The following is a 22,268-nucleotide window of genomic DNA, read 5'->3' as shown; positions in this document are numbered from 1 at the left end:
ATTAAAAGGTCTGTGAGAGACAGAATTCTTGCTGGTTGGTAGGTGTTCAAATACTTATTTGCAGCAGTAACATACAAATAAATTATTTAAAAAAAACCATACATTGTGATTTCCTGATTTTCTTTCTTTTTTCTTTTTTTTTTTAATTATGTCTCTCACAGTGGACATGCACCTAAGATGAAAATTTCAGACCCCTCCATGATTTCTAAGTGGGAGAACTTGCAAAACCGCAGAGTGTTCAAATAATTATTTTCCTCACTGTATTTACCTGGAAACACTGACCTTTCAGCTCCGGCCACCTGCTGTTACAGTTAAAAGTGGTTCCACTATTTCGATGTGATTACTGCGTTGCATGTCCCACTTAGTGTTTTCTTTGAGGATTACTTCTCATTGTTTATTTTGTAGCTATGAAGGTGACATGGACATCGATGCTGATGTTACATCAGGAATCAAAGTTGGTGTCAAAGGTCTGAAGGTGAGCATCCTGCTTTGTTTGCTTGGCATTGTGACATATTTAATACTCCTGTAATTGGTTTGTGCTGTAAATGTACTGTTAGGCTGGCATTACATTTTGTTGTGTACCAACTGGCATCACAAACAGACTGAGCATGAAAGGATGTGCAGCAGGTTCGGGCAAGAAGGGGTGCAAATGGAAATGTGCTGACAAGCGAGCAGATGGAGGTAGTACTTTATTGAGCTGATGAAGGAAGAGAATGAGAGGGAGCGAATGTTGATGATGTGCAGAGAGTGAATCAGGAAATGCAATGGATTAGTCGGGATGAAGTGTGGACAGTTATGAAGACAGTGAAGAGTGAAAAGGCAGTTGGTCCAGATGGTTTATCAGTGACATCAGGCATGGAACTGTTTAAGAGAGATGGTGGTGAAGTTTCTAACCAGGTTATTGAATAAAATCTTGGAAAATGAGAGGAATGGAGAAGTGTGCTTGTTCTGATTTTTAAGCAGAATGGTCATGTGCAGTGCTACACTAAGTTGATCAGCCATAACTGCTGTTAGTATGATATGCGTTTCATGGTGAGGAGCACTACAAATTATGTCTCAATGTATGGCCTAAAATTCATGTTGTGGTATAATGTAATGGTGTATATATACTTTGCGATATATTCTTCAGTATACAGATTTCAATATGACTAACATTAAAGTCTGTCCATTGTGTACGTTTGTCACTTTTACAGGTCTGCCATGTATTAAGAAAAATACACATCTGAAATCCAAGCTGGTGCTTAATGTTTGAATTTATGATTTATTAATTTAAATTCAGTAAACAGGGTTGTTTGTTTATTTATTTATTTTTACATCTCATCAATTCCAGTTAGTGCAGAATTGTAATAGAAAACTAGGATAAATCAAGTCTCTGAGCATGTACTGGTGTTTCGTTTTTGCCACTTCTATGACACCATGGAGCCTCCTTGGGTCCTGGATGGCAAACAACTGGTCAGTTCCCACATCTCTAAAATAACCATCTCGCTGCCACAGCCAGGTGTAACGTGGGATGTCCCCTTGGTCTTCTCCAGCCACTGGGGTCTTCAACACTCCAGCATCTGCATGCTGGATCATACACAGAGAAACATGCCACATGGCCAAAATGTCAATCCGGGACACAGAGTTATTGTCACTGACTGAAGTTTTGTTAAAAATACATTTATTGCTGTTGTATGTTTTAAAAGTAGGCCATTACTCTAACGGGTGCCAGAGCTTTATTGACTGTCCTCGCTGGCAGTGCTTCTGTAAACTGTTTCTTGAGGAGAATAACACGTGAGGAGGGAGGGGGGGGGGGGGGGGGGCTCTTGCCCTCCAACCCACTACAGCTGCATTGTGCGCTTGTGGAGTTAGAGAAGGCTTATGATAGTGTGCGAAGAGAAGAGTTGTGCTAATGTATTAAGAAGCCTGGTGTAGCAGAGAAGGTTGAGAGGGTGTTGTAGGATATTTACAAGAACAGTGTGACAGCGATGAGATGTGCAGTAGAAAAAAAACAAGGTGGAGGTGGGATTTCATTAAGAATAGGCTCTGGGCCCATTTTTGTTTGCAGTGTGATGCACAGGTTGATGAGAACATCAAACGGGAGTCTCCATGTACTAATGTTTGCAGGTGACACTGTAATCTGTAGTGAGCCTAGCCCGGAGAGGTGGAGCTACTCTCTGGAGAGAAGGGGAATGAAAGTCAGTAGAAGCAAGACTGAGTACATGTTTGAATGAAAAGGAGCCTGGTGGAATAGTGAGGTTGGAAGGAGTAGAGGTTGTAGATGACTTTAAATCCTTGGTGTCAGGTGACGAGCGGCATGCAGACAGAGTGGCAAGAGTGATATTTGATAGAATGCCATTTTGAAGAGTGAAAAGGAAACTCGGCAAGACTGTAGTGAGACCTGCTATTTTATGTGGTTTAGAGACGGTGGCCTCAACAAAAAGACACGAAGCAGAGTTCGAGGTGGCAGAGATGAAGATGTTGTGATTTTCTTTGGGAGTGACAAGAACAGACAGGATTGAGAATGGACACACAAGGGGGACATCATGGGTAGGACGGTTTGGAGACAGAGTCAGAAAGGTAAGATGGTTTGAAGATGTGTAGAGGAGGGACGCAGGGTACCGTAATTTCTGGACTATAAGCCGCTACTTTTTTCACATGCGTTGAACACTGAGACTTAAACAATGATGTGGGTAATTTATGTATTTTTACAGGCTTTTTCATGTCAAAGTACATTAATTGATGCTGTGTGTAAATTCACACACAAAGTAAATATAAAGTGATACCTGTTCGTTTTAGTGGATTCATCAACATGTCCTGAAGAAAAATTATCCACATAAAGCCTCTTCAGTTTGGAAAACGACGTCTTCGCTCACACTGCCTCCAGTGTTAACGGTTGCGGGGTATGGATGTGGGACTGGCAGAGAATCCAAGTCATTAAAAAGATACAAACCTCTCTCAGTGGCCACGGAGCTCTGCAGCTGTGGTTACTGAAACCCTGCGGCGCTGCGGATTTTTCCGCAAGAAGTCTATCCTTCCAGGCTGCTGGAGCACTCCGCATCAAAACGGCGAGTGTAGCCTCTGGACCAGTTGCCAGAGTTGGCCGTAGCTCCATACACCAGACACGGGCGCGGTGTGAGTGGCCCGCTGCCGCCGAGTATGCAGGCTCGGTAAGTGCATCGGAGGCAGTGAGAGCAAGGGGTAATTTCTTGTTGTGACTGAAGAAAAGTCCCTCTGGCAATTTGTGCAGTAGTTGAGCCGTCAGATCAGTCAGCGGAGCTTCTGTCTTCCCCACTCGCCGCCCTTCCCCACCGCTTCTCTGTCTTTACGCCATAAGTTGAAAAAGTCACAGCGCCTCATTAACATCTCATTTACCACAGACAGCAGGCAATCCTGCCTGTACGCGATGCAATTATGTCATGATCCACAAAGAAAGATAGAAACAAGTTAAAGTTATTCAGTTCTCCATGTGGAGTGAAGACGCCACGCACCACCGTGCGTGCGCTGGATGCCGTGCTGGTTGTGGAACACCTTCAGGAAACAAGCATTTATGGTACGTATTTAATTAAAAGTTAAAAAAATCTTTCTGCGTAAATATCTCATGGTACAACGTGGAAACCTGCGGTTTATAGACAAGTGCGGCCTATTTATGTACAATTTTTTTTTTTTTTTTTTTCTTTTTAAAATTGATGGGTGCAACTTATATTCTCTATAGTCTAGAAATTACGGTATATAGGGAGAAGGATGCTGAACATGGAGCCACCAGGCAGGAGGAGAAGAGAAGCCACAGAGGTTTGTGGATTTACTGAGGGAGGACATGCGGGTGGTTGGTGTGATGAAAGAAGACCCAGAGGACAGGATGGGACTGAGATGGATCAGCTTCTGTGGTGGTAGTACTAGCTGGAGCTAAAAGATAATATTACAGCTGTTCAAGTGAAAGGCCAACTGTTCAGACCTGTGATGACATGTTTGTTTTAAACAGAGAATATGGAAATGCATCTTTCAAAATAAAAATGGAGGAAAAGAGCTGAAGGATTTGGGTTGCTGTTTTGTACTGTAGCAGCTGTGGACTGTCCCTAATGTGAAACTGCCTTAAATCTTTCCAGATGCAGGGAATGCTGAGGGTCATTCTAGAGCCCCTTATTGGTGACGTACCTTTGGTAGGGGGACTCACCTTTTTCTTCATGCGTCGCCCTGTGAGTGCCAACTTTTAACATTATTTTGCGAGTAACGTTTCAAGGTTTACAAAAATAAATTAATTTTTGCCTTCCCCCCCTCCTAGACCATGGAGTTGAACTGGACGGGCTTGACTAATCTCTTGGACTGCCCCGGTCTCAAGTTGGATATCAGCCAAAAACAGCATATAATGATTATAATGAATGACCTGAGAACAGTTTGGTATGAATTTTGGAGTGTTGGGTTTACATTTCTAACGTTCTCTCTCCTCTTGCAGTCATTTCTCCGAGGAGACCATCAATGAAATCATTGCCTCTCTCATGGTGCTGCCCAATCGCATGTGTTTTCCTCTCATAGATCAGGTTAAAATGGACAACATGAGATTCCCGCTGCCCCGTGTATGTAAGACACAAATTGCACTAATTTTCATGTTGACTTGGAGAAAGTGTAACAATGTAGATTGTAGGTTATAGTGACAGTGTAACATATGGTATTTGAAAGATAAGTTTCCACTAGAAAAGTGTGACTGGGCTTTGCCATATTTAGGTTGTTGTTTGAGTTTCCCAATCTGTTATGCATGTCATGTGAAAATAACATTACCACAGTCATTTGTACGCTAAAAACAATTTACACCTCAAGCATTCTCCAACAGATAAACTTGTTTTGATTTTATTTATTTATTTATTAACATCTTCCAAAGAGGTTGAGTGTACGACAGGAAGCCCCTCAGACATTTGACCCTGAATGTCTGTCTGAGGGGCTAGAAGATTTCCAAGAATAAGTTTGGATATTCTCTCACTTTTAAAGTCACAATTTACAAAAATAAATTCAGAAAGTATTTTGGAGGTTGGGGTGGCGGCGAAGGTCGGGGGGTGGGGGAGGGCATCATGGAACCAGAAAACTTTGTTTTTTAACGTGGCACACATCAATGGGGTGCAGCAGCTTGAACATGGCTGAATATTATTGTCACATTGACTAATCAGAGGTTTTGTGTATAGAATGTGTATGTCAGAGAAGGAGCTCACTCCCTCTTTTTTCTCTCTGTTGGTATTGTTGTTTTTTTTAATCCTGAGGAAGCGCCAGCTGCAGGAAGGAAGCTGAACGAAGGTTAAACTATGCCAACAAAAGTCGATGAAAGTCCAGATTTTTTGTTTCATTAGGGCTTCTTTGTCCATCGTTAAGTGCTGCAGCACTCACACAAACAAAAAAACCCATAACACATACACACTATTGTCCAAGTTATTTTTTTCCTTTTGAAATTGATAACTTTATAATCTCAGAGCATACCTGAGAGTTTTTTCTTAAATTTATGAGTTTATACTCATAAATGCTTCCCTACCCTCAGCCTGATTTTTATTACCTGAGGCCAACATATGGCCGTCGGGTATTGCAAAGACCTGGCGTCCGTCCATCTTTCTGTGTACAGCATAAGTCCAGTTCTATTACTGCCACAGTCTTCAAATTCACAAGGAACATTCTTGGGACACAGATCTTGGACAAGTTCGATGATGGCTAACCTTGATGTATGTTAAGAGGTTTAAAAAGTCACATTTTGTTATCTGATGCGTTTCGTGCTTGAGTGACGTGGGTGACAGCCAATTAGAGTAGAGCTGCACTGTGACGTCAGTTGCTGGTTTCTTCAAAACTGATTAGTTCTGTGTGTTTATATACATGTTTCTCATATATTATGTAAAAGCTAACAAGAAGTAAGCTCTTCTAAAACTAAAAATGCTGTTTTTGGATCCTATTAACACCTCTGAACTTATTTATAAGACATTTGGAGGTTAGTGTGGTGACGTCACTTCCTAGTTTAGCAAGTTGCGAAGTGCTTCATTTCTGCTATATTATGTAAAAGCAAGTGAGAAATAAACACATCTGAAACTGAAAACACTGTTCTTGTAACCTGATAACACCTCTGGTGTCATTTACAAGACATTTTGTGGACGTTAGCTTGCACGCTAAGTTTCGCTAACCCACGCTAACTTTCTATGGCGTTAAATTTGATTTGAGCATATACAAATTGCACATAAGCCAATAGGATCGTAATATTAAGTAAACAACTGCAAATTATAAATAACACAATGCTTATACAGTCAAGGGTATTTTAGCATTGCAGTATTTTTTTTTTTTTTTTTTTTTTTTTTTTTCTTTCCTCTCCTCTGGTGGACTTAATATGGTGTTTCACATGCTTGTTTCATAAAATATTTATTCCATTTTAACCCAACTTGGTGAAAAGGTTAAACATATCCTGTAATACTGTCCATTTAATTAATATTTTATATGATCCCCTGACACTAGTTGATTACCGTGACCTTGAATTCCAATGAAATTTTCAGGATACTGTCATTGCCACCCTTGTTAGTATATCTCAAGAACCAATTTAATTCACATTTAGCATAAGGGTGTACTTGGGGGATCCCCTGACACCAGTCAATAAGAGTGACCTTGGTGTCAATTTCAGGGTCACAGTGAAATATTAGATATTGTCATTGTCACCCTTGATAGTGAGATATCTCAAAAACCACTTGACCAATTTCATTCATATTTAACATAAGCGTGTACTTGGGTGATCCCTTGACACTTTGTATTACTGATTTGTGACGACCGGGGCCATCTGTGATCATAGGGTGTCGTTTTGACCGTTGGGGTTTTTCTGTAATTATTGTATGGCTTTTGCCTTGCAATATAAAGCGCCTTGGGGCAACTGTTGTTGTGATTTGGCGCTATATAAATTGAATTGAATTGAATCTGTCCTCTCCTGATGACTCTTGTTAGCAAGCAATGGAACAGGTGTACCTAATAAAGTGGCTGGTGAATGTAAATAGCAATATGGATTGTTGTTTTACTTGCTGAAAATGCTGACCCTAGTCTGGAAATGAAACTATGAAATAATCGACTGTATCCTGATAAAGAATCATGTGAGAAATGCTACAGTAAATTGTTAGATAGCGACTTGAAAACAATTTTTGTGAAACTCTGGGAGAAATTTATAGTGGAGGGTCTGCTTTAAAAAAAAAAAAAAAAAAACTATTTGTGAAACCACAAAATGTTAAGACTTTTCATATTTAAAGATGTGATGCTTGGGTCTTTGGTAGATATTTATTTCCATTCTTGTGTTTTTGCTGTTTTGACAACTAAGTAGTGGGCATGAAGACTGTAACACTTATGGCAATGTGACAATTAACCCCAACAACCTTGATCTTCATTCACATAATTGATCTCTTGTTGACCTCGCCAGTTCAATTCTGAAGTTTGCGTGTGTAGCACATGTGGTCCTAATCAGGTTGAAAATCAACCCACTTGACTTTTTTTTTTAATGGCAGTTTGGTAGAAATCAGCAAAATAACCTGAGCAACAAAAACACCTTGACCCCAATTACTGACTTTTGGTAAATTTGACCTTGCTGGACAATTGCAGAACCCACCATTACATCTAAATCTTAGTGCAAAAACTTGACCTTTGACCCACCTGACCTTGACCCTTGTTGTTTGCACTTTGGTTTAAAAAAAAAAAGTCACCTGAGCAATTCCAGGCCCCACCTACATATGTGTCCCACGTTTCATGAACTTTGGAGTGAAAACCATCACTTGTTTGACCTCAGCAATGTTTACCTTTAGAAAAAATAAATCTGTTGAAGTGGGGTTAATTGTCATCTGCACATCAAGTTTGATTAAAAATCAGACAAATGCAGTGGGAGTAGGGGAACAACCAGATAAATCAAACATTTGAACTTTGACCACAGTGACCTTCACCTTTGCCAAAACAAACCCCTTAAGGGCAATTTTGGAGTTGGCCTATATGCATTCAGCCAGCCCATGCAGGAGTAGGGGAAGACACACACACACACACACACACACACACACACACACACACACACACACACACACACACACACACACAAATATTAACAGATTACAGTATCTGTAGCAATGTCCTGCTTTGCTCTTTAGGGGGTGGTGAGAGTTCACTTGCTGCGGGCCAGAGACCTGGAGGCCAAGGATACATACCTGCTGGGAATAGTCAAAGGAAAGTCAGACCCATATGTGATCCTCAGAGGCAGCCATAAGCAAGTCAAAAGCAAGACCATCAAAGAGAATCTGCACCCGGAGTGGAACGAAGTGTATGAGGTAGAACAACTACAATGTGTCACTCTTGTTCTGTGAAAACATGGATAATTTCACTGTAATTTTGCAGATACCTTTAAGCCCTGGTCCCATCGAATAATGAACGACGAATAATGAGTCATGTAGCATTTATATATATATATATATGTATGTATATGTATATATATGTATGTGTGTGTGTGTGTCCGTAAAGTATCGTACCTTTTTATTTTTTTCAAAAACTATATGAATTTCATTCATATGTTTTTACGTCAGACATGCTTGAACCCTCGTGCGCATGCGTGAGTTTTTCCACGCCTGTCGGTGACGTCATTCGCCTGTGAGCACGCCTTGTGGAAGGAGTGGTCCCGCCCCCTCGTCGGATTTTCATTGTCTGGAAATGGCGGAATGAAAAGGACTTTTTTTTCCATCAGAATTTTTTCAGAAGCTGTTAGAGACTGGCACCTGGAAACCATTCGAAAAATTTATCTGGCTTTCAGTGAAAATTTTACGGGCTTCACAGAGAATAAGGACTTTAACTACAGGTTTAAGGACCCCTTTAAAGGACGGTCGGTGCGCCGCGCTGCGAGCTGCGACGATGCGGCACAAACCACTGGATCATTTCTAAGCTGGTGGCTCTGTGGATACGAGACCGTCGTGTGCTCTTTCTCTGATGCACTCACTGTGTTTTTTATTCATGGCTCATTATTCGTATTATCACTGAAATTTCTAGCAAATCTATATGTGACTCATTCTTTTTTTTTTCTTCTTAATTCGTTTATTTTTAAAGGGACCATGTACAATAAAGAATATAAATGTTTCCATTTGATGCATTGTACCAGAGTTAAAGCTAATTTACATCTGCAGTCCCTTGGCAGGTCACAATTAAAACATAACATACATTCATCATATTTATGGCTTTATTATTCGATGGGACCAGGGCTTTATTTGGAATACCAATAATGTGCCTTTTGTTTTATGTGAGTGAAAAACATGAGCCAAATTGAGGCTTTTTGAAGTTGTATTAACTATAGGAACAGAAAAATTGTTCATGGTTAAGGTTCAAAAAAGACTGTATTGCTAATATGTATTGTAAAATGGCAGTGATGACGCAAGGAATTGGTAAGCTTAGTTCCCAAACAGAAGGCACCCTGTTTTCCATGCGCTTCTGGTGTTTCATCACGAAAGCCATTCGGCATAAATCTTTGGCCAAATCAAAATGCAGATTTATACTGGATGTGCTATGGCGACCATGAACAAAAGCATGTGCAGACAAAAATTATATTTGATGGCAATAATATGCTATCCACCACAGTAAAGCCCCCATCAGACAGTGCAAGAATGTGCAGGAATCATCAACACGGCAAATATTGCCATAATCTGATGCAGAGGAAAAGAGGTGTGGTTCTTCACTTCCTCTTTTCCTCTGACTCTGCACTCTTTATGAAAACAACTCATATAATCATTCATTTCACTTATTTGTAACATACTTTTTCTAATCAACTCTTAATTCTAACACATTAATACTACATTTGATCATACTTGTCATGTTAGAATCATTCTTAGACATATTCCATCATCTTCACCACTGAGTTCATTCCGTGGGCCTCCCCATTTGTAATGGAAAATTCCGGTATGACCTCACTTACTTCTGTAAGGTACCAAACACTGTGCAATTTAATCCAACAGCATGTATATTAATCCCATGGCACGTATTATATTCCAAGATGAAAACAAGCTGAAAGCAAGCTTAAAGTCATCTTTCCTGACACGTGTCAGCATCCAGATTACCTTGTCCACACCTGCGCGATGGTATCCAAAGTGCATGTAGACGACAGATGGATGACATGGACTGCAGTCATGTGGCCATAAAAGGCGCTGAAGACTGCCCGATGTCCAAACGTCTGAATGGCAAACATGGGACCAGAGTGGGAGGGAGTGCTGTGTTCCTCAAGTGCGAGTGTGCAGTGCGCTTGGCTGGAATTATCCCTCAGGTGTGTGTGTGTGTGTATACATACATATATATATATATATATATATATATATATATATATATATATATATATATATATATATATGTATATGTATATGTATATGTATATGTATATATATATGTATATATATATGTATATATGTATGTATATGTATATGTATATATGTATGTATATGTATATGTATGTATATGTATGTATATGTATGTATATGTATGTGTATATGTATGTATATGTATATGTATGTATATGTATGTATGTATATGTATGTATATATATGTATGTATATGTATATATATGTATGTATATGTATATGTATGTATATATATGTATGTATATATATGTATGTATATGTATATATATGTATGTATATGTATATATGTATGTATATGTATATATATGTATGTATATGTATATATATGTATATATATATACACTACTGCATGAGCCACTAAGAGAGCGCATGCCACTGGACAGCTTCAGAGCTGAAAGTTTGCTGGCAGTGGGCTATGCTGTCCTGTGCATCAGACGGAGCCTTTCCAGCAAACTTTAATTTCTTTTTTGTATGTGTGTGTTTTGGCTCACTTCAGTAGCACAACGCAACTTTGGACACCGCAATGGTTGGATTATCACATGGCTTTATTGTTGCGTGGTTAATTCCAGCACACAGCAGCCGGGTGAGAGGATTTTAATCACAGGCTGCGGCCTTGCCTCCACGTCCGCTCTGTGAAACACTTCTGGGCCATTGCTGGAGGTGACATTCATGTTTATTAATGCTGTCACGGCCTGGCACAGTGTTTCCATGTCATATCTCCTACAGAGTTAGGTGATCATCTATTACAGCGGTGATATCCGTTCAGCTCTGATCTTGATGCATGCAATTATGCATTACTGTGCACCTTGTAGAGGCGCAGCTGCCTGTGTTATATACAGATATGATGGAGACAATGGTTAACATTACTTACATCGCCCATGGGAAGGAATGGACAAATATCTGTACTGTAAGGTCTATTGTGGATATAACAGCCTGTTCAGATTTGCGGCAGCGTGTGCACAGTGCTTTCGGTTTGATAGCCACTGTTCACATTCACTGTACATGATAATGATTATGAATTGTTATCAAGTTATGAAGCGTGCCACATGCATTTTCAACAGTTCCTTTGCACTCCGGGGGAGGTAGACATTATTATACATGGCACGTGCAAGTCATACCGGCAGGCTTTGCTGTGCCAGTTCCATCTCGAGGTTCCCTCGTATGCACCCAGATCATTTCAGATCCTGTTTTGCCGCCATCGGAATATGGAAATTGGAGTCAGATGGTCCTCAGATTACACATGGACTGCTGTCGGATAGGTGTCCCATCTCGACGGCACTTGGAGGATTTTGAACATGTGCATTACACTAGGGGCCGCTGGCCAATTTTGACCAACTGTGTGGACTCTCGCAGATGGCTGCCAGAACGTTTTGGAACTGAAATCTGTCACTTTTCGGATGTGCGCCAATTCGTCATTCTGACACCATTCTGCATGATTCTGGCTTTGTGACGAGGGTATAAGATAACTTCATTGTATTGCTGTACATTCTGCCACAAAAGCAACCAATTGAGGAAAAATTCCGTCACACCTTCCTGTGATCATCATCAAGAAGCAAGCTGTAGATCTTTAAACTATTGAAAAATTGTAACTTAGTACCTCCTAATAGTGTTTACACTTTGAACATGAACTGTCATTTAATATCATGTGTTGCATATTTTATTTAACCCTAACTGTTTATCTTATATACAGTTTGTGGTCCATGAGGCTCCAGGCCAAGAACTGGAAGTGGAGTTGTTTGACGAGGACCCCGACAAGGACGACTTCCTCGGAAGGTGAGGAAAGCAGCTCATAACAATATGAATGTGTCAGAGTGCTGAAGCTTTCCTCATATTTAACTCGTAACTCTGCATAATATGGTTTTCTGACTTGTCAGATACCATGCAAGATTGATGGGGCATGATCTTATTCAGATGGTCCTCTGATCAGTAGCATTATCATGCTAGTTTAAGCACAGCAGGGTGGACAGCAGAGCGGAACTAGTTCAAAAGTGCTCAAAGAGCATGACACCACATCTAGCCATTTTGAGAAAATATTACATTGTCCTTATAAACAGTCAGGGTCATGAACAATAAGTCATCTGAACTCATTTCCATAAAATTAGCACTTTACCAATTGGCCTTGACATCTGACCTTGATCACTGATTGATCCGAAGGAAAATCATATAAGTTCTTTCCCATCCATAGGCCCAGTGTACCCACCAGTTTTGATCAAAATAGGATTATGCATTCGTAAGCTGTCTTATACACACAAACAGTGGTGTAGAGACCAGTGCTATTATGAGGGTGCGTCTTAGACTGTGTCGCTACAGAATTCTCATCTGAAGCCCCTTTCACACCGGAGGTGCTCCCGGTTGCGCTGTGCGTCATTATGACGATGCCGCTTGGAAGCAACTCAGTGGCGAAACGATGCAGCTCGGCGCCACAACAGCGCGAGGGGCGCAAAGGAGGAAGCAAGTCGGGCGCTAAAAAAACTAAACCTGCTTCATTTTTTTTTTTTGGCGTCCTGGGCTCGACGCAGACAGGAAGTGGTTCCAGCGCAAGTCGGGGCAAAGAGGCGTAACTCGGGCAAAGAGGTGTTACCCGGCGTGACTCGGAAGCCAATTTATGATTCCCTCCTGTGAGTTAGGGTCACACAGGATTGTTTTTTTTTTTTTTTTCCCAATTTTTATTTATACAGTTTTCAAGAACAATAGGAACAAATTGAGAACACTCACACACCCATTAGAGAGAGAGAAAAAAAAGGGGGGGGGGGGCGACGGTAGGGTTACATTATGGTCGAGAGCATGCGGTTTTATACATGACTCTTATAGGTTAACCATTTCTTCCACCTTTGGTTAAAAATTGGTACTTGCAGTCTTGAATGGTGAGTAATTCTTTCCATCTCAAAGATTCCCTCCATAATCTCTTTCCATTGCATCAGTGTTAAAGTGGTGTTTCTCAGCCAGTTCTTTGTGATGGTTTTCTTGCTTGCAATCAACATCACTTTGTAAAGATAAATATCTTCTGCCCGTAAAACCTTCTCAGAGGTTAAACCCAAGTACATACTCTGAAAGTCATTAGGAATCTTGTAGCCGAGTATATCCTCCATTTCTTTAGCTATGGATTCCCAAAAGGGTCTGAGAATAGGGCATGTCCAAAAAATATGAGAATGACCGGCACTCGAACTACCACAGAGTCTCCAGCACTGTTGAGGAGATTTGAGCTGCTTACTTTTGATAAGTGGTGAAATAAAATATCTTATTATATTTTTCCAGCTGAATTCCCTCCATTGTCTAGAGGCGGTTGTAGTATGCTGGAAAAGGCAGACAGAATGCCAATCATCCTCTGACAAATTGAGTTGTAACTCAGATTCCCACTTTTTTTTTGACATACATTGAGTCAGTTCCATTGGAGTTTTGCAAACATTTATACAATTTGGAAATAATTTTTGAAGGCAATGTTCTATATGCACCAGTTATCATCTCAATTAATTCACTGCTTTCTTGTGAAAGATGAGGCCTAATTTCAGAGTTATAAAAATGTCTTAATTGAAAATATCTAAATAAGTCAGTGTCATCTAGGGCAAACTCCTTTTTTAAATGGGAAAAAGATTTAAAAACTCTTCCTTTGATTAATGTGGTCACGGCTGTGATTCCCCTATCAATCCACCTTTTGAATGTACAGTCTAGTTGACCACTTCTAAAGTTGGGAGAAAGAGAAGGCCATGTCAATAATTTGCTGTCTCCTTCTAATTTGAATTTGTTTATTGTATCCCACCAAATTTTAATAGAGAATTCAATTATTGGATTCTTTTCTTTGGGCTGTGGGCTGACTTTGTCACCCAGTCTTGATTGAGGTATACATGTGTCATAATTAGTTTCGATACTTTTCCATTTAGAACTAAATTCCGGAGAACACCAAAAAACATATCTTAATTGGGCTGCTAGAAAAAATTCTTTAAAATTTGGAAGGGCGAGTCCTCCTTTATTTTTACCCAGTTGGAGGGTTTTATACCTCACCCTAGGTTTTGCTCCCTTCCAAATAAAACTGCTCACTAGTTTGTCCCATTTTACAAATTGTGTATCTGGTATTTGGATTGGTAAAGAGATGAAAAGATATAATAGACGGGGCAAAACATTCATTTTAATTACCTCAATTCTGGAACTAAAGTCCAAAATTGAGTTTGTCCATTTTGTCAAGTCTCTGTATATTACCTCATTTATTTTGTCGTAGTTAGCCTCAAATAATGTTTTATCTTCTCTGGTCAGATAAATCCCTAATTATTTGATTTGTTCTGAGTCCCAATTAAGTTTATATTTTTGTCTGATATATTCAACTGGTTTGTAATTTATACAGAGATCCTGAGTCTTAGTAATATTTAATTTGTAACCTGATTTTCTTCCATAATCTTTTAGGGTTTTTATCAAGTTGGGAAATGTTTGATCAGGATTTCGGAGATATACTATTATGTCATCCGCAAAAAGACTTAGTCTTTGCTCTTCTTTAGATACCGTTACTCCTTTCAATTGGGTTGTTTGTCGTACGTGTTGGGCTAAGGGCTCAATAAATAAGGCAAAGAGAGCAGGGCTTAAACAACAACCCTGTCTAGTGCCCCTAAAAAGCTCAAATCTCTCTGTCAAGTCACCATTTATTTTAATTCTTGCCATTGGTTTATAATATAGGGCTTGTATGCACTTAATAATATCGTTACAGAATCCGAATCTTTTCAAGACTGCAAATAAGAATCTCCAACATACTCTATCAAATGCCTTTTCAGCGTCAAGGCTTACTAAGGCTAATGGTATATTTTGTTTCTTGGCCTCATGAATTATGTGTAGAGTACGTCGAATATTGTCTTGAGTTTGCCTTCCTTTTATAAATCCTGTCTGGTCTTCGTCTATTATATCAGGAAGGAAAGTCTCTATTCTTCTTGCTATTATGGAAGTAAATAATTTATAGTCTACATTCAATATAGAAATTGGGCGATATGACTCACAGTATTCCTTATTTTTCTTTTCTTTTAGTATAACTGATATGACTGTGTCTCTCCATGATGGAGGACATTTTGCGTGTTTAAGTGTCCAATTAAATGAGTCTAACATTAAGGGAGTTAAGTCGTCTTTAAAAACTTTGTACCATTCGTTAGGATAACCATCACTCCCTGGAGTTTTATTACTTTTTAACGTATTAATTGTCTCGTCCAGTTCTTCCTTAGTTATGGGTCTAGATAGTGTGTTATTCTGAGTTGTACCTATGTTGGGGAGGTCTAATTTAGCCAAGAAATCCTCAACTTCTTTTCCATCTACTTGATCTGGTTGATCATATAGAGATTTAAAATACATTTGAAAGATTTTTTTAATTTCTTCTGGTTCACTGTTAATTTCTCTAGTATGTGGATCTCGGATCTTATAGATCACATTTCTCAATTTTTGAGATCTTAAACGTTTTGCCAATAATCTTGTCACTTTCGGGCCTGATTCGTAAAAGGTTTGTTTAATGAATTTTAATTTTCTCCCTATTTCTTCTTTCGCCAGATTTGACAGTTGGTATCTTATATCTTTTAGGCATTTAACTAAGGCTTCACTTTTGTCGAAATGTTGTTTTTTTTCATATTCCCTCAATTTTTCTTCTAATTTGGTCTGATTAAGAACTTTCATTTTGTTAATATGAGCCGTTCTAGAAATCAAATTGCCTCGCATAACAGCTTTGACAGTATCCCATATTATTATGGGCTCTATTTGGTCGTCTTTGTTAACTATAATGCAATCTTGAATTTCTTTTTTAATTTCTTGTACAACCTTTTCATTACTGAGGATGTTTGTGTTCATCTTCCATAATGTTGTCCTGTTTTGATTCTTTAAATGGATTGTTAAATGTATAGAATTATGATCTGATATATCTGCTACTCCTATTCTGCAGTCTTTAACTCTGTGTCTATCAACGGTGTTCATTAAGAAAAAGTCAATCCGGGAGTGCACCTTATGAGCTGCTGAGTAATGGGTATAGTCTTTGTCTTGGGGGTGAAGATCTCTCCACACGTCTATAAGTGCCGCCTCCGCTATTAACTTTTTAAGATTTTTTGTTCTATTATTTTTATATATTTTGGTGCTAGTTGAATCCTTGGCATGGTTTAGGACAGTATTCCAATCCCCTCCACTTATTAGTATACCCTCGGTCTTTGTAGTGATCTTGTTATATAATAATTGAAAAAATTTCTGATCTCCTTCTGGAGGTGCATATACGTTAACTAAAGTGACAATGACATTATCAATCTTTCCTTTGACCATCACATATCTCCCATCTTTATCACAGTCTTCCTCCATCAGTTCAAAATTTACAGAGTTAGTTATAAGAGTAATTACTCCTCTTCTTCTGTTATTTTTTTATAGGAGCAAAAAAAAGAGTTTTTGTAGCCCATCTTTTTAAATTTCTCATGTTCTGCTTTTGACAGGTGGGTTTCTTGGAGGAAAATCACCTGCGCTTTGTACCTTCTTATGTTTGTTAATAGTCTGCTCCTCTTAATTGGATTACCAAGGCCGTTTATATTAATTTAAACTATTTTTAATTCACTCCCCCCGCTCATATAAGCTGTATATCATAATAATAAGCCCCACACTAAAACTGAACCTTAGAACAAGAACAACAAGAACATAATTATTTAAACAGAAAAAATAGTAATAATACTTCTGACTTCCATCCGGTGGATTGTATATCTCTTCCACCTCGACCCCGTTGGAAGGTCCAGAGCTAATCTCCCCGAAGTGGGAGTGCCCTATACAAGGTTTGAGTGACATAAACATCTCAAACCTGAGTGTCCAACGTTATAGCGCCATCTCCTGGTGTCCTCTCTCCAATTCCAAAGTTTGAGGGGGCCGCCGAATTTATATGTTTAGCTATCTGAGGAAAATAGCTTCTTATTAATCTCGTTCCTCGTCGTTTCTTTGGAACTCCTTCAGCTTGTCCTTTGCTCTTCGCGCTGCTGCTGACGCATCTTCTTTTGACTTCTGCCCCACATACTGCCACCCCTGGAGTTTTTGAAGCCAAAATTGCGCGTCGTCGTCTTTATTTGCGGCGGGAACCTCCACCTCAAACCCGCGTCTCCTCAGCTCGAGCCCGGCTTCTCGCGCCGTACTGTATGTTCGCACACCGTCGTCCCAGTGGACACGCATGCTTGTATACGGGGTTTGAAAGCGTATTCCCCGCTCCTTCAACGCCTTCTTTACCTGCTGGTATTCCTTGCGCTTTTGAACCGTCTCCAATGCGTAATCGTGATCAAAAAAGACACTTGTGCCGTTAGACTGGATTCTCTTTTTCCATGCTTCTTTGAGGATCATTTCTTTAGTGGTGAATTCCTGGAAATTAACTATAATGGTTCTTGGGAAAGCACTGGGACGCTTTGCTGGGATGCGGTGCGCACGCTGTATTTTTAAATCCAGGTCTGTCGATAACTGTAACTCTTGTTTTAGAAAATCTGAGATAAATTGTACCATTGATTTCGGGCGTTCCCGCTCGTCTACTCCAAAGATCCTGATGTTGTTTCTGCGGGATCTCGACTCCAATTCAGTCAGTTTGTCCTGAAGCCGCCTTTGTCGCTTCAAACTCTCGGTCATAGCTTGGGTCAGATCTAGTGTCGCGTCCTCCACACATCCCACTCGGGTCTCCGCTTCCTCCACTCTTTCTGACAGACCTCTCACATCCTCAGTTATTGAATCGAGTTTGCCGCTCAATTCTTGCTGTAAGATGTTGATATCTTTTCTCACTCTTTCGTTATCCTGTTTCAGCTCAGTTTTGAGCGACTCAATGGCAGTAAGTAGGTCGTTCGCAGTTGTATTAATTATCGGTGAGCTAGCGCTATTAGCTTGTTCTGCTGCGCTGCTAGTTTTCGACGACGAGGCGTGTCTATCCCGTGATTTGGACATTTTCAGGTCTTCTTTGCCTCTCTTCTCTTTTTAACCCACCTTCTGCGAGTTTAACAATCTGATTTAATTCTCTAATTCCGAGTTTATGGTGGTGAAATACTATAAAAGCAGGAGAGCGAACACCAAGCACGTCCTGTCCCTACGCCATGACACCGGAAGTCACACACAGGATTGTTTTTATACCGTGTGCTTAATGCAGTAAAAACTACACGCTGAAAAAAAAAAAGAAAGACCACAGAAAAAAAAATGGTCTGATTGCCAGAAATATCCAGTGAAATGTCCGGACATCTCTAGTCCACTCATGGACGTTCGTTCACGCGTGCACATGTGAACAATTAAAAGAAAACAAAAAAGTCTGGCTGCAGGCATTAGTTCCTTGTTCTCTGCTCAAACTCTCACATCATGAGACATGAGACAGGACATGTCAACATCAAGTAGAACTCCAGACATCTCCACATTTGCTTGATGGTTCGTTCGCGTGCGCATCTCGCGGTCAAGGGAGGAAAGATAAACTATAACAGAACTCAGAGCGTAGCCCTGCAGCTCAGCACAACAACAAGTAGAAGAGAAGTCAGAGTGCACAGTCTGTTTGCAGCCAAACTGTGCACTCCGACTTCGCTGTGCACAGAACCTGCAGGCTGCGTTCTCACTTCCTCTCTGCCCCCTGCTGCACGCACCTGACGCAGAAATTCCTGCGTCGTCATGACACCACAGGAAACAACTGAGAGCAGCCCCGGTGTGAAAAGGGCTTAAGCTCCAGTTGTTTCCCTACAAGCTGTCATTCTATAAATGTGTGTGCTCTTACATACAAAAAATATAAAAAAAAAAAAAAAAACATTTTTATTGAGACTATGTGAAGTTTTGACTGACTGGGTGCAATCAATGTTTTTCTGCGTCAGGATCAAAATTTCTCAATCGTCCCTCTTATTGTAAATTGTAGTTCTGTTGTTTATGACCTGTGTAATTGGATGTAGTTTTCTAACTGCAGTCATCTTCTGTCTTAGTTTTCAGTTGGACTTTGGAGAAGTGAAGAGAGAGAAAGAAATTAACCAGGTGAATTTTCCTCCCCCTCTCATTTTATAATTTCAGTTTTCATTTTTAATGTTTGGTCATGCTGGGGAATATCCCTCTGTGTTATTGTAGTGGTTTACACTGGAAGGTGTCCAGAGTGGAGAAGTTCTTCTCAAACTCCAGTGGCTTTCCCTGAGTACTGACACCAGCCTGTTGCAGGAGGTAATCTCTTCAGACCACTTAATTCCAACTCTTGTAGAGCAAAGGCCTTCATTTATTTATTTTTGATGATCAGTTGTTTGTCTAAATTTTGTTTTCCTGTCCTATGGTGCTGTTTAACAGTCCACTCACGGGTGTGCCTGTGCGATGCTGGCAGTATATTTGGATAGTGCCTCAAACTTACCTGTAAGTGGCAGATGAGAGTTGTATTGATGATGTAACATGGCTCAACAGATGTGCTGAACATTTTCTGGTGCTTGTCTGCAGAAAGATGACAGTGAGATCATCCACAACCAGAAACACAAGAAGCATGGGAAGGAAGCTCGGGTAAGACTGGCTCCTTAACCTTATGTAATCCGGACACAGTGTTCACTCACTGTCTTCTGTAAGTGTTGAAGTGGGAAAAAATGGTGTCTTAAAAATTGCCAACACTATGCTATTTTTTTCCTTTTTTTTTTGAAAAGCACAAACCCTTTTTGCAGCAGCATGGCAGAATTATTGTGCAAAATACAGTTGTGCAAAAGTCTACTTAATGTGCAAATATGCAGATGTGCAGAAGTCCAGGGTGTTGCTCAACCAAAATATTAACGCGTGCACATGTCCAAGGTACTATAGTTGATATGCAGGAAGCAACAGTGCCAATCAGGAAGTGCAGTTCCTTGACTGGCCTCTTGAGGTTGATTCCAAACATTATATATGATATATATGTTATATATGAGAACTAGAGAGCGCACTCCCAATGCTGCCCACTAAACGCAAACGTCCTTCATGGACAGCGACATGACGCCTCCTAACCAGGCAAAATATTCCCAGATGTTAATGCATTTTCACTGGGGATTCATGACTGAACACACACACAGAAACGCTCCCAAAATACATGTTAAAATGCCAGTAAAATGAATTTACATTAAATTATGTCAGGAAAGTATTAAACTTACTCTGACACCCACACATTCCCAAATATTAGTGTTGAAAGTTACACGGATCTGATGTGTTCCAGCTGCGCTGCTGATCGAGCAGCTGCTGTGTTCAGTGCAGCGCGGCTCCTAAAACCATTACAATACGTTTTTATATATATATATATATATAATATTTACAAAAATTATCCTTTTTGACAGCGTTTCATTCATGAAGTCAGTGGTGTGGGTGTGATTGTGAGCGGTACAGCGCGGGTCATTATAATCTCTGAGCAGTGGGTCAGTTATTTAAAGAGCAACAGTTTTAATTACTAACGACAAGTATTTTAACTCGACATCGGTCTAGCAGGGGAAAATATCAACTAGACATAAATGTTAAGTAAGTAAGAGTTAATGGTCCGTGTTGTTGGACGACACAGGCACAGCAGGCAACATACACCTGCTTATCAACCAAATGTCACAGACAAAGTGACAAGAAGAACCAAAACCACTTACTTACAGAAGGAAATGTTGTCTCCCTTCCTCCTCCGTTTGTGGCTTTGCCAACATGGGCGGCTATCCGGCATATTCCACCTGTTTTTTGATGAGACTAATTGAGCATCTATGGGTGCTGCCTCCTAACTTTCCCGGAATTAAAATGGCGACCACGCCTTCTTGTCAGGACAGGGCTTAGCACCACCGCGGACTCTAGTTCTTATTAACCTCTTTGGCTCCAAAACAGCGCACATTCTCATAGAAGCCCAGTTTAAAACATCCAACTTTAGAGGAAAAATAAACATTTTTACAGTCTGGTACAAAAGAAGCAGTTTTGGTCTCTATAGATAGTTTTCTCATCATTTTAGTTTAAGATGTTGTAATTAAGAAAATTCAGTATCATTTTGTGCGCGGTTGCTTTGAGCGACAGCGGCTGAGCGCAGTGACTCCATCTCTCATAGTCTCTGACCGTAACGACCGTTGCTATGTCTGTTTTGAGTATTTCATTACAAACACCTGGAATAATGTGGCAAACTGTGCAGTGAAACATCCTAATGGATCATCTAAGATGTCCCTGTTGCAATATTCATGCTAAGTGAAACTCGTTTTATTAAATGTTGCATGCTAACAGTGTTAGCACTTTTAGCAGCTGTCGATAGGTACAATTAATACACGATTATTGAGGAAATACACAGCTGATAACTTTTACTGTCCACACCAAAGCAAACCGTTATGAGAACCACCACAAAAATATGATTTCACAAGAGCAATCAGAGATTTCTGACATCTGCAGATCCGGATCACCACCAAAATTCAGTGGAGTCTTACATGTCCTAATATCTATCTGTGGTACTACAAATGTGGTGAGAATCTGTGAAGTAGTTTTGATGTAATCCTTCAAAGCCTATATAAAGTAAAACTTGATCCAGAATCCTTGGCAAATGTAATAAATGCAGATATTTTTGCTATTGCATAGGAGACATTCTGTTTTCTTTTGAAGAGCTTTGTCAGTAACCTGGCTGTGTTTGGAATGCAGAGGATTGGTCTTTCAGCATACCAAATATTCCATTTCCATAAACTGTGAAGGAATGACCCCTTTAAAAAAAAAAAAAAAAATCCACTGTTTTCATTTAAAGGTGATAGAGAGAGGTTGAATGGGGCATTAATCCTTGTTCTGTGATGTGATATGTAGCCCCCCAAAAAAATGGTTGGGTCTGTAATGGCTCAGAACCTTCCTAAAAGGCTCTCTGAAAAAGCTATGTTACTATGCTGGGTTTAGAATGCCTTGTTTGCCGTTAATGGCGTTGTTTCGGAGCTTATTTGGCAGCCTCATTATGAAATGCAAGTAAGTGGCGCTGATCGGTTGCCGTTGTTTGATTGGCTGCCCTTGCTCTCACTGAAAAGA

General features: G+C 40.0%; 1 protein-coding gene across 1 annotated transcript in view; it reads left to right on the top strand.

Moving 5' to 3' along the window:
• Positions 1–22,268, top strand: part of esyt3 (extended synaptotagmin-like protein 3) — a 51,192-nt gene that overhangs the window by 9,710 nt on the left and 19,214 nt on the right. The window contains exons 5-14 of the mRNA XM_034186233.1: positions 406–475; positions 4,086–4,175; positions 4,262–4,317; positions 4,433–4,553; positions 8,106–8,282; positions 12,034–12,116; positions 19,247–19,295; positions 19,386–19,475; positions 19,596–19,658; positions 19,740–19,799. Of these exons, the coding sequence (XP_034042124.1) occupies positions 406–475; positions 4,086–4,175; positions 4,262–4,317; positions 4,433–4,553; positions 8,106–8,282; positions 12,034–12,116; positions 19,247–19,295; positions 19,386–19,475; positions 19,596–19,658; positions 19,740–19,799 (859 nt within the window). The remainder of the gene's footprint in view (positions 1–405; positions 476–4,085; positions 4,176–4,261; positions 4,318–4,432; positions 4,554–8,105; positions 8,283–12,033; positions 12,117–19,246; positions 19,296–19,385; positions 19,476–19,595; positions 19,659–19,739; positions 19,800–22,268) is intronic.

This window comes from Thalassophryne amazonica, chromosome 14, assembly GCF_902500255.1.
Source record: "Thalassophryne amazonica chromosome 14, fThaAma1.1, whole genome shotgun sequence".
NCBI classification, from domain to species: domain Eukaryota; kingdom Metazoa; phylum Chordata; class Actinopteri; order Batrachoidiformes; family Batrachoididae; genus Thalassophryne; species Thalassophryne amazonica.
The sequence above is the reverse complement of the archived record's forward strand: the minus strand, read 5'-3'. Positions and strand labels throughout refer to the sequence as shown.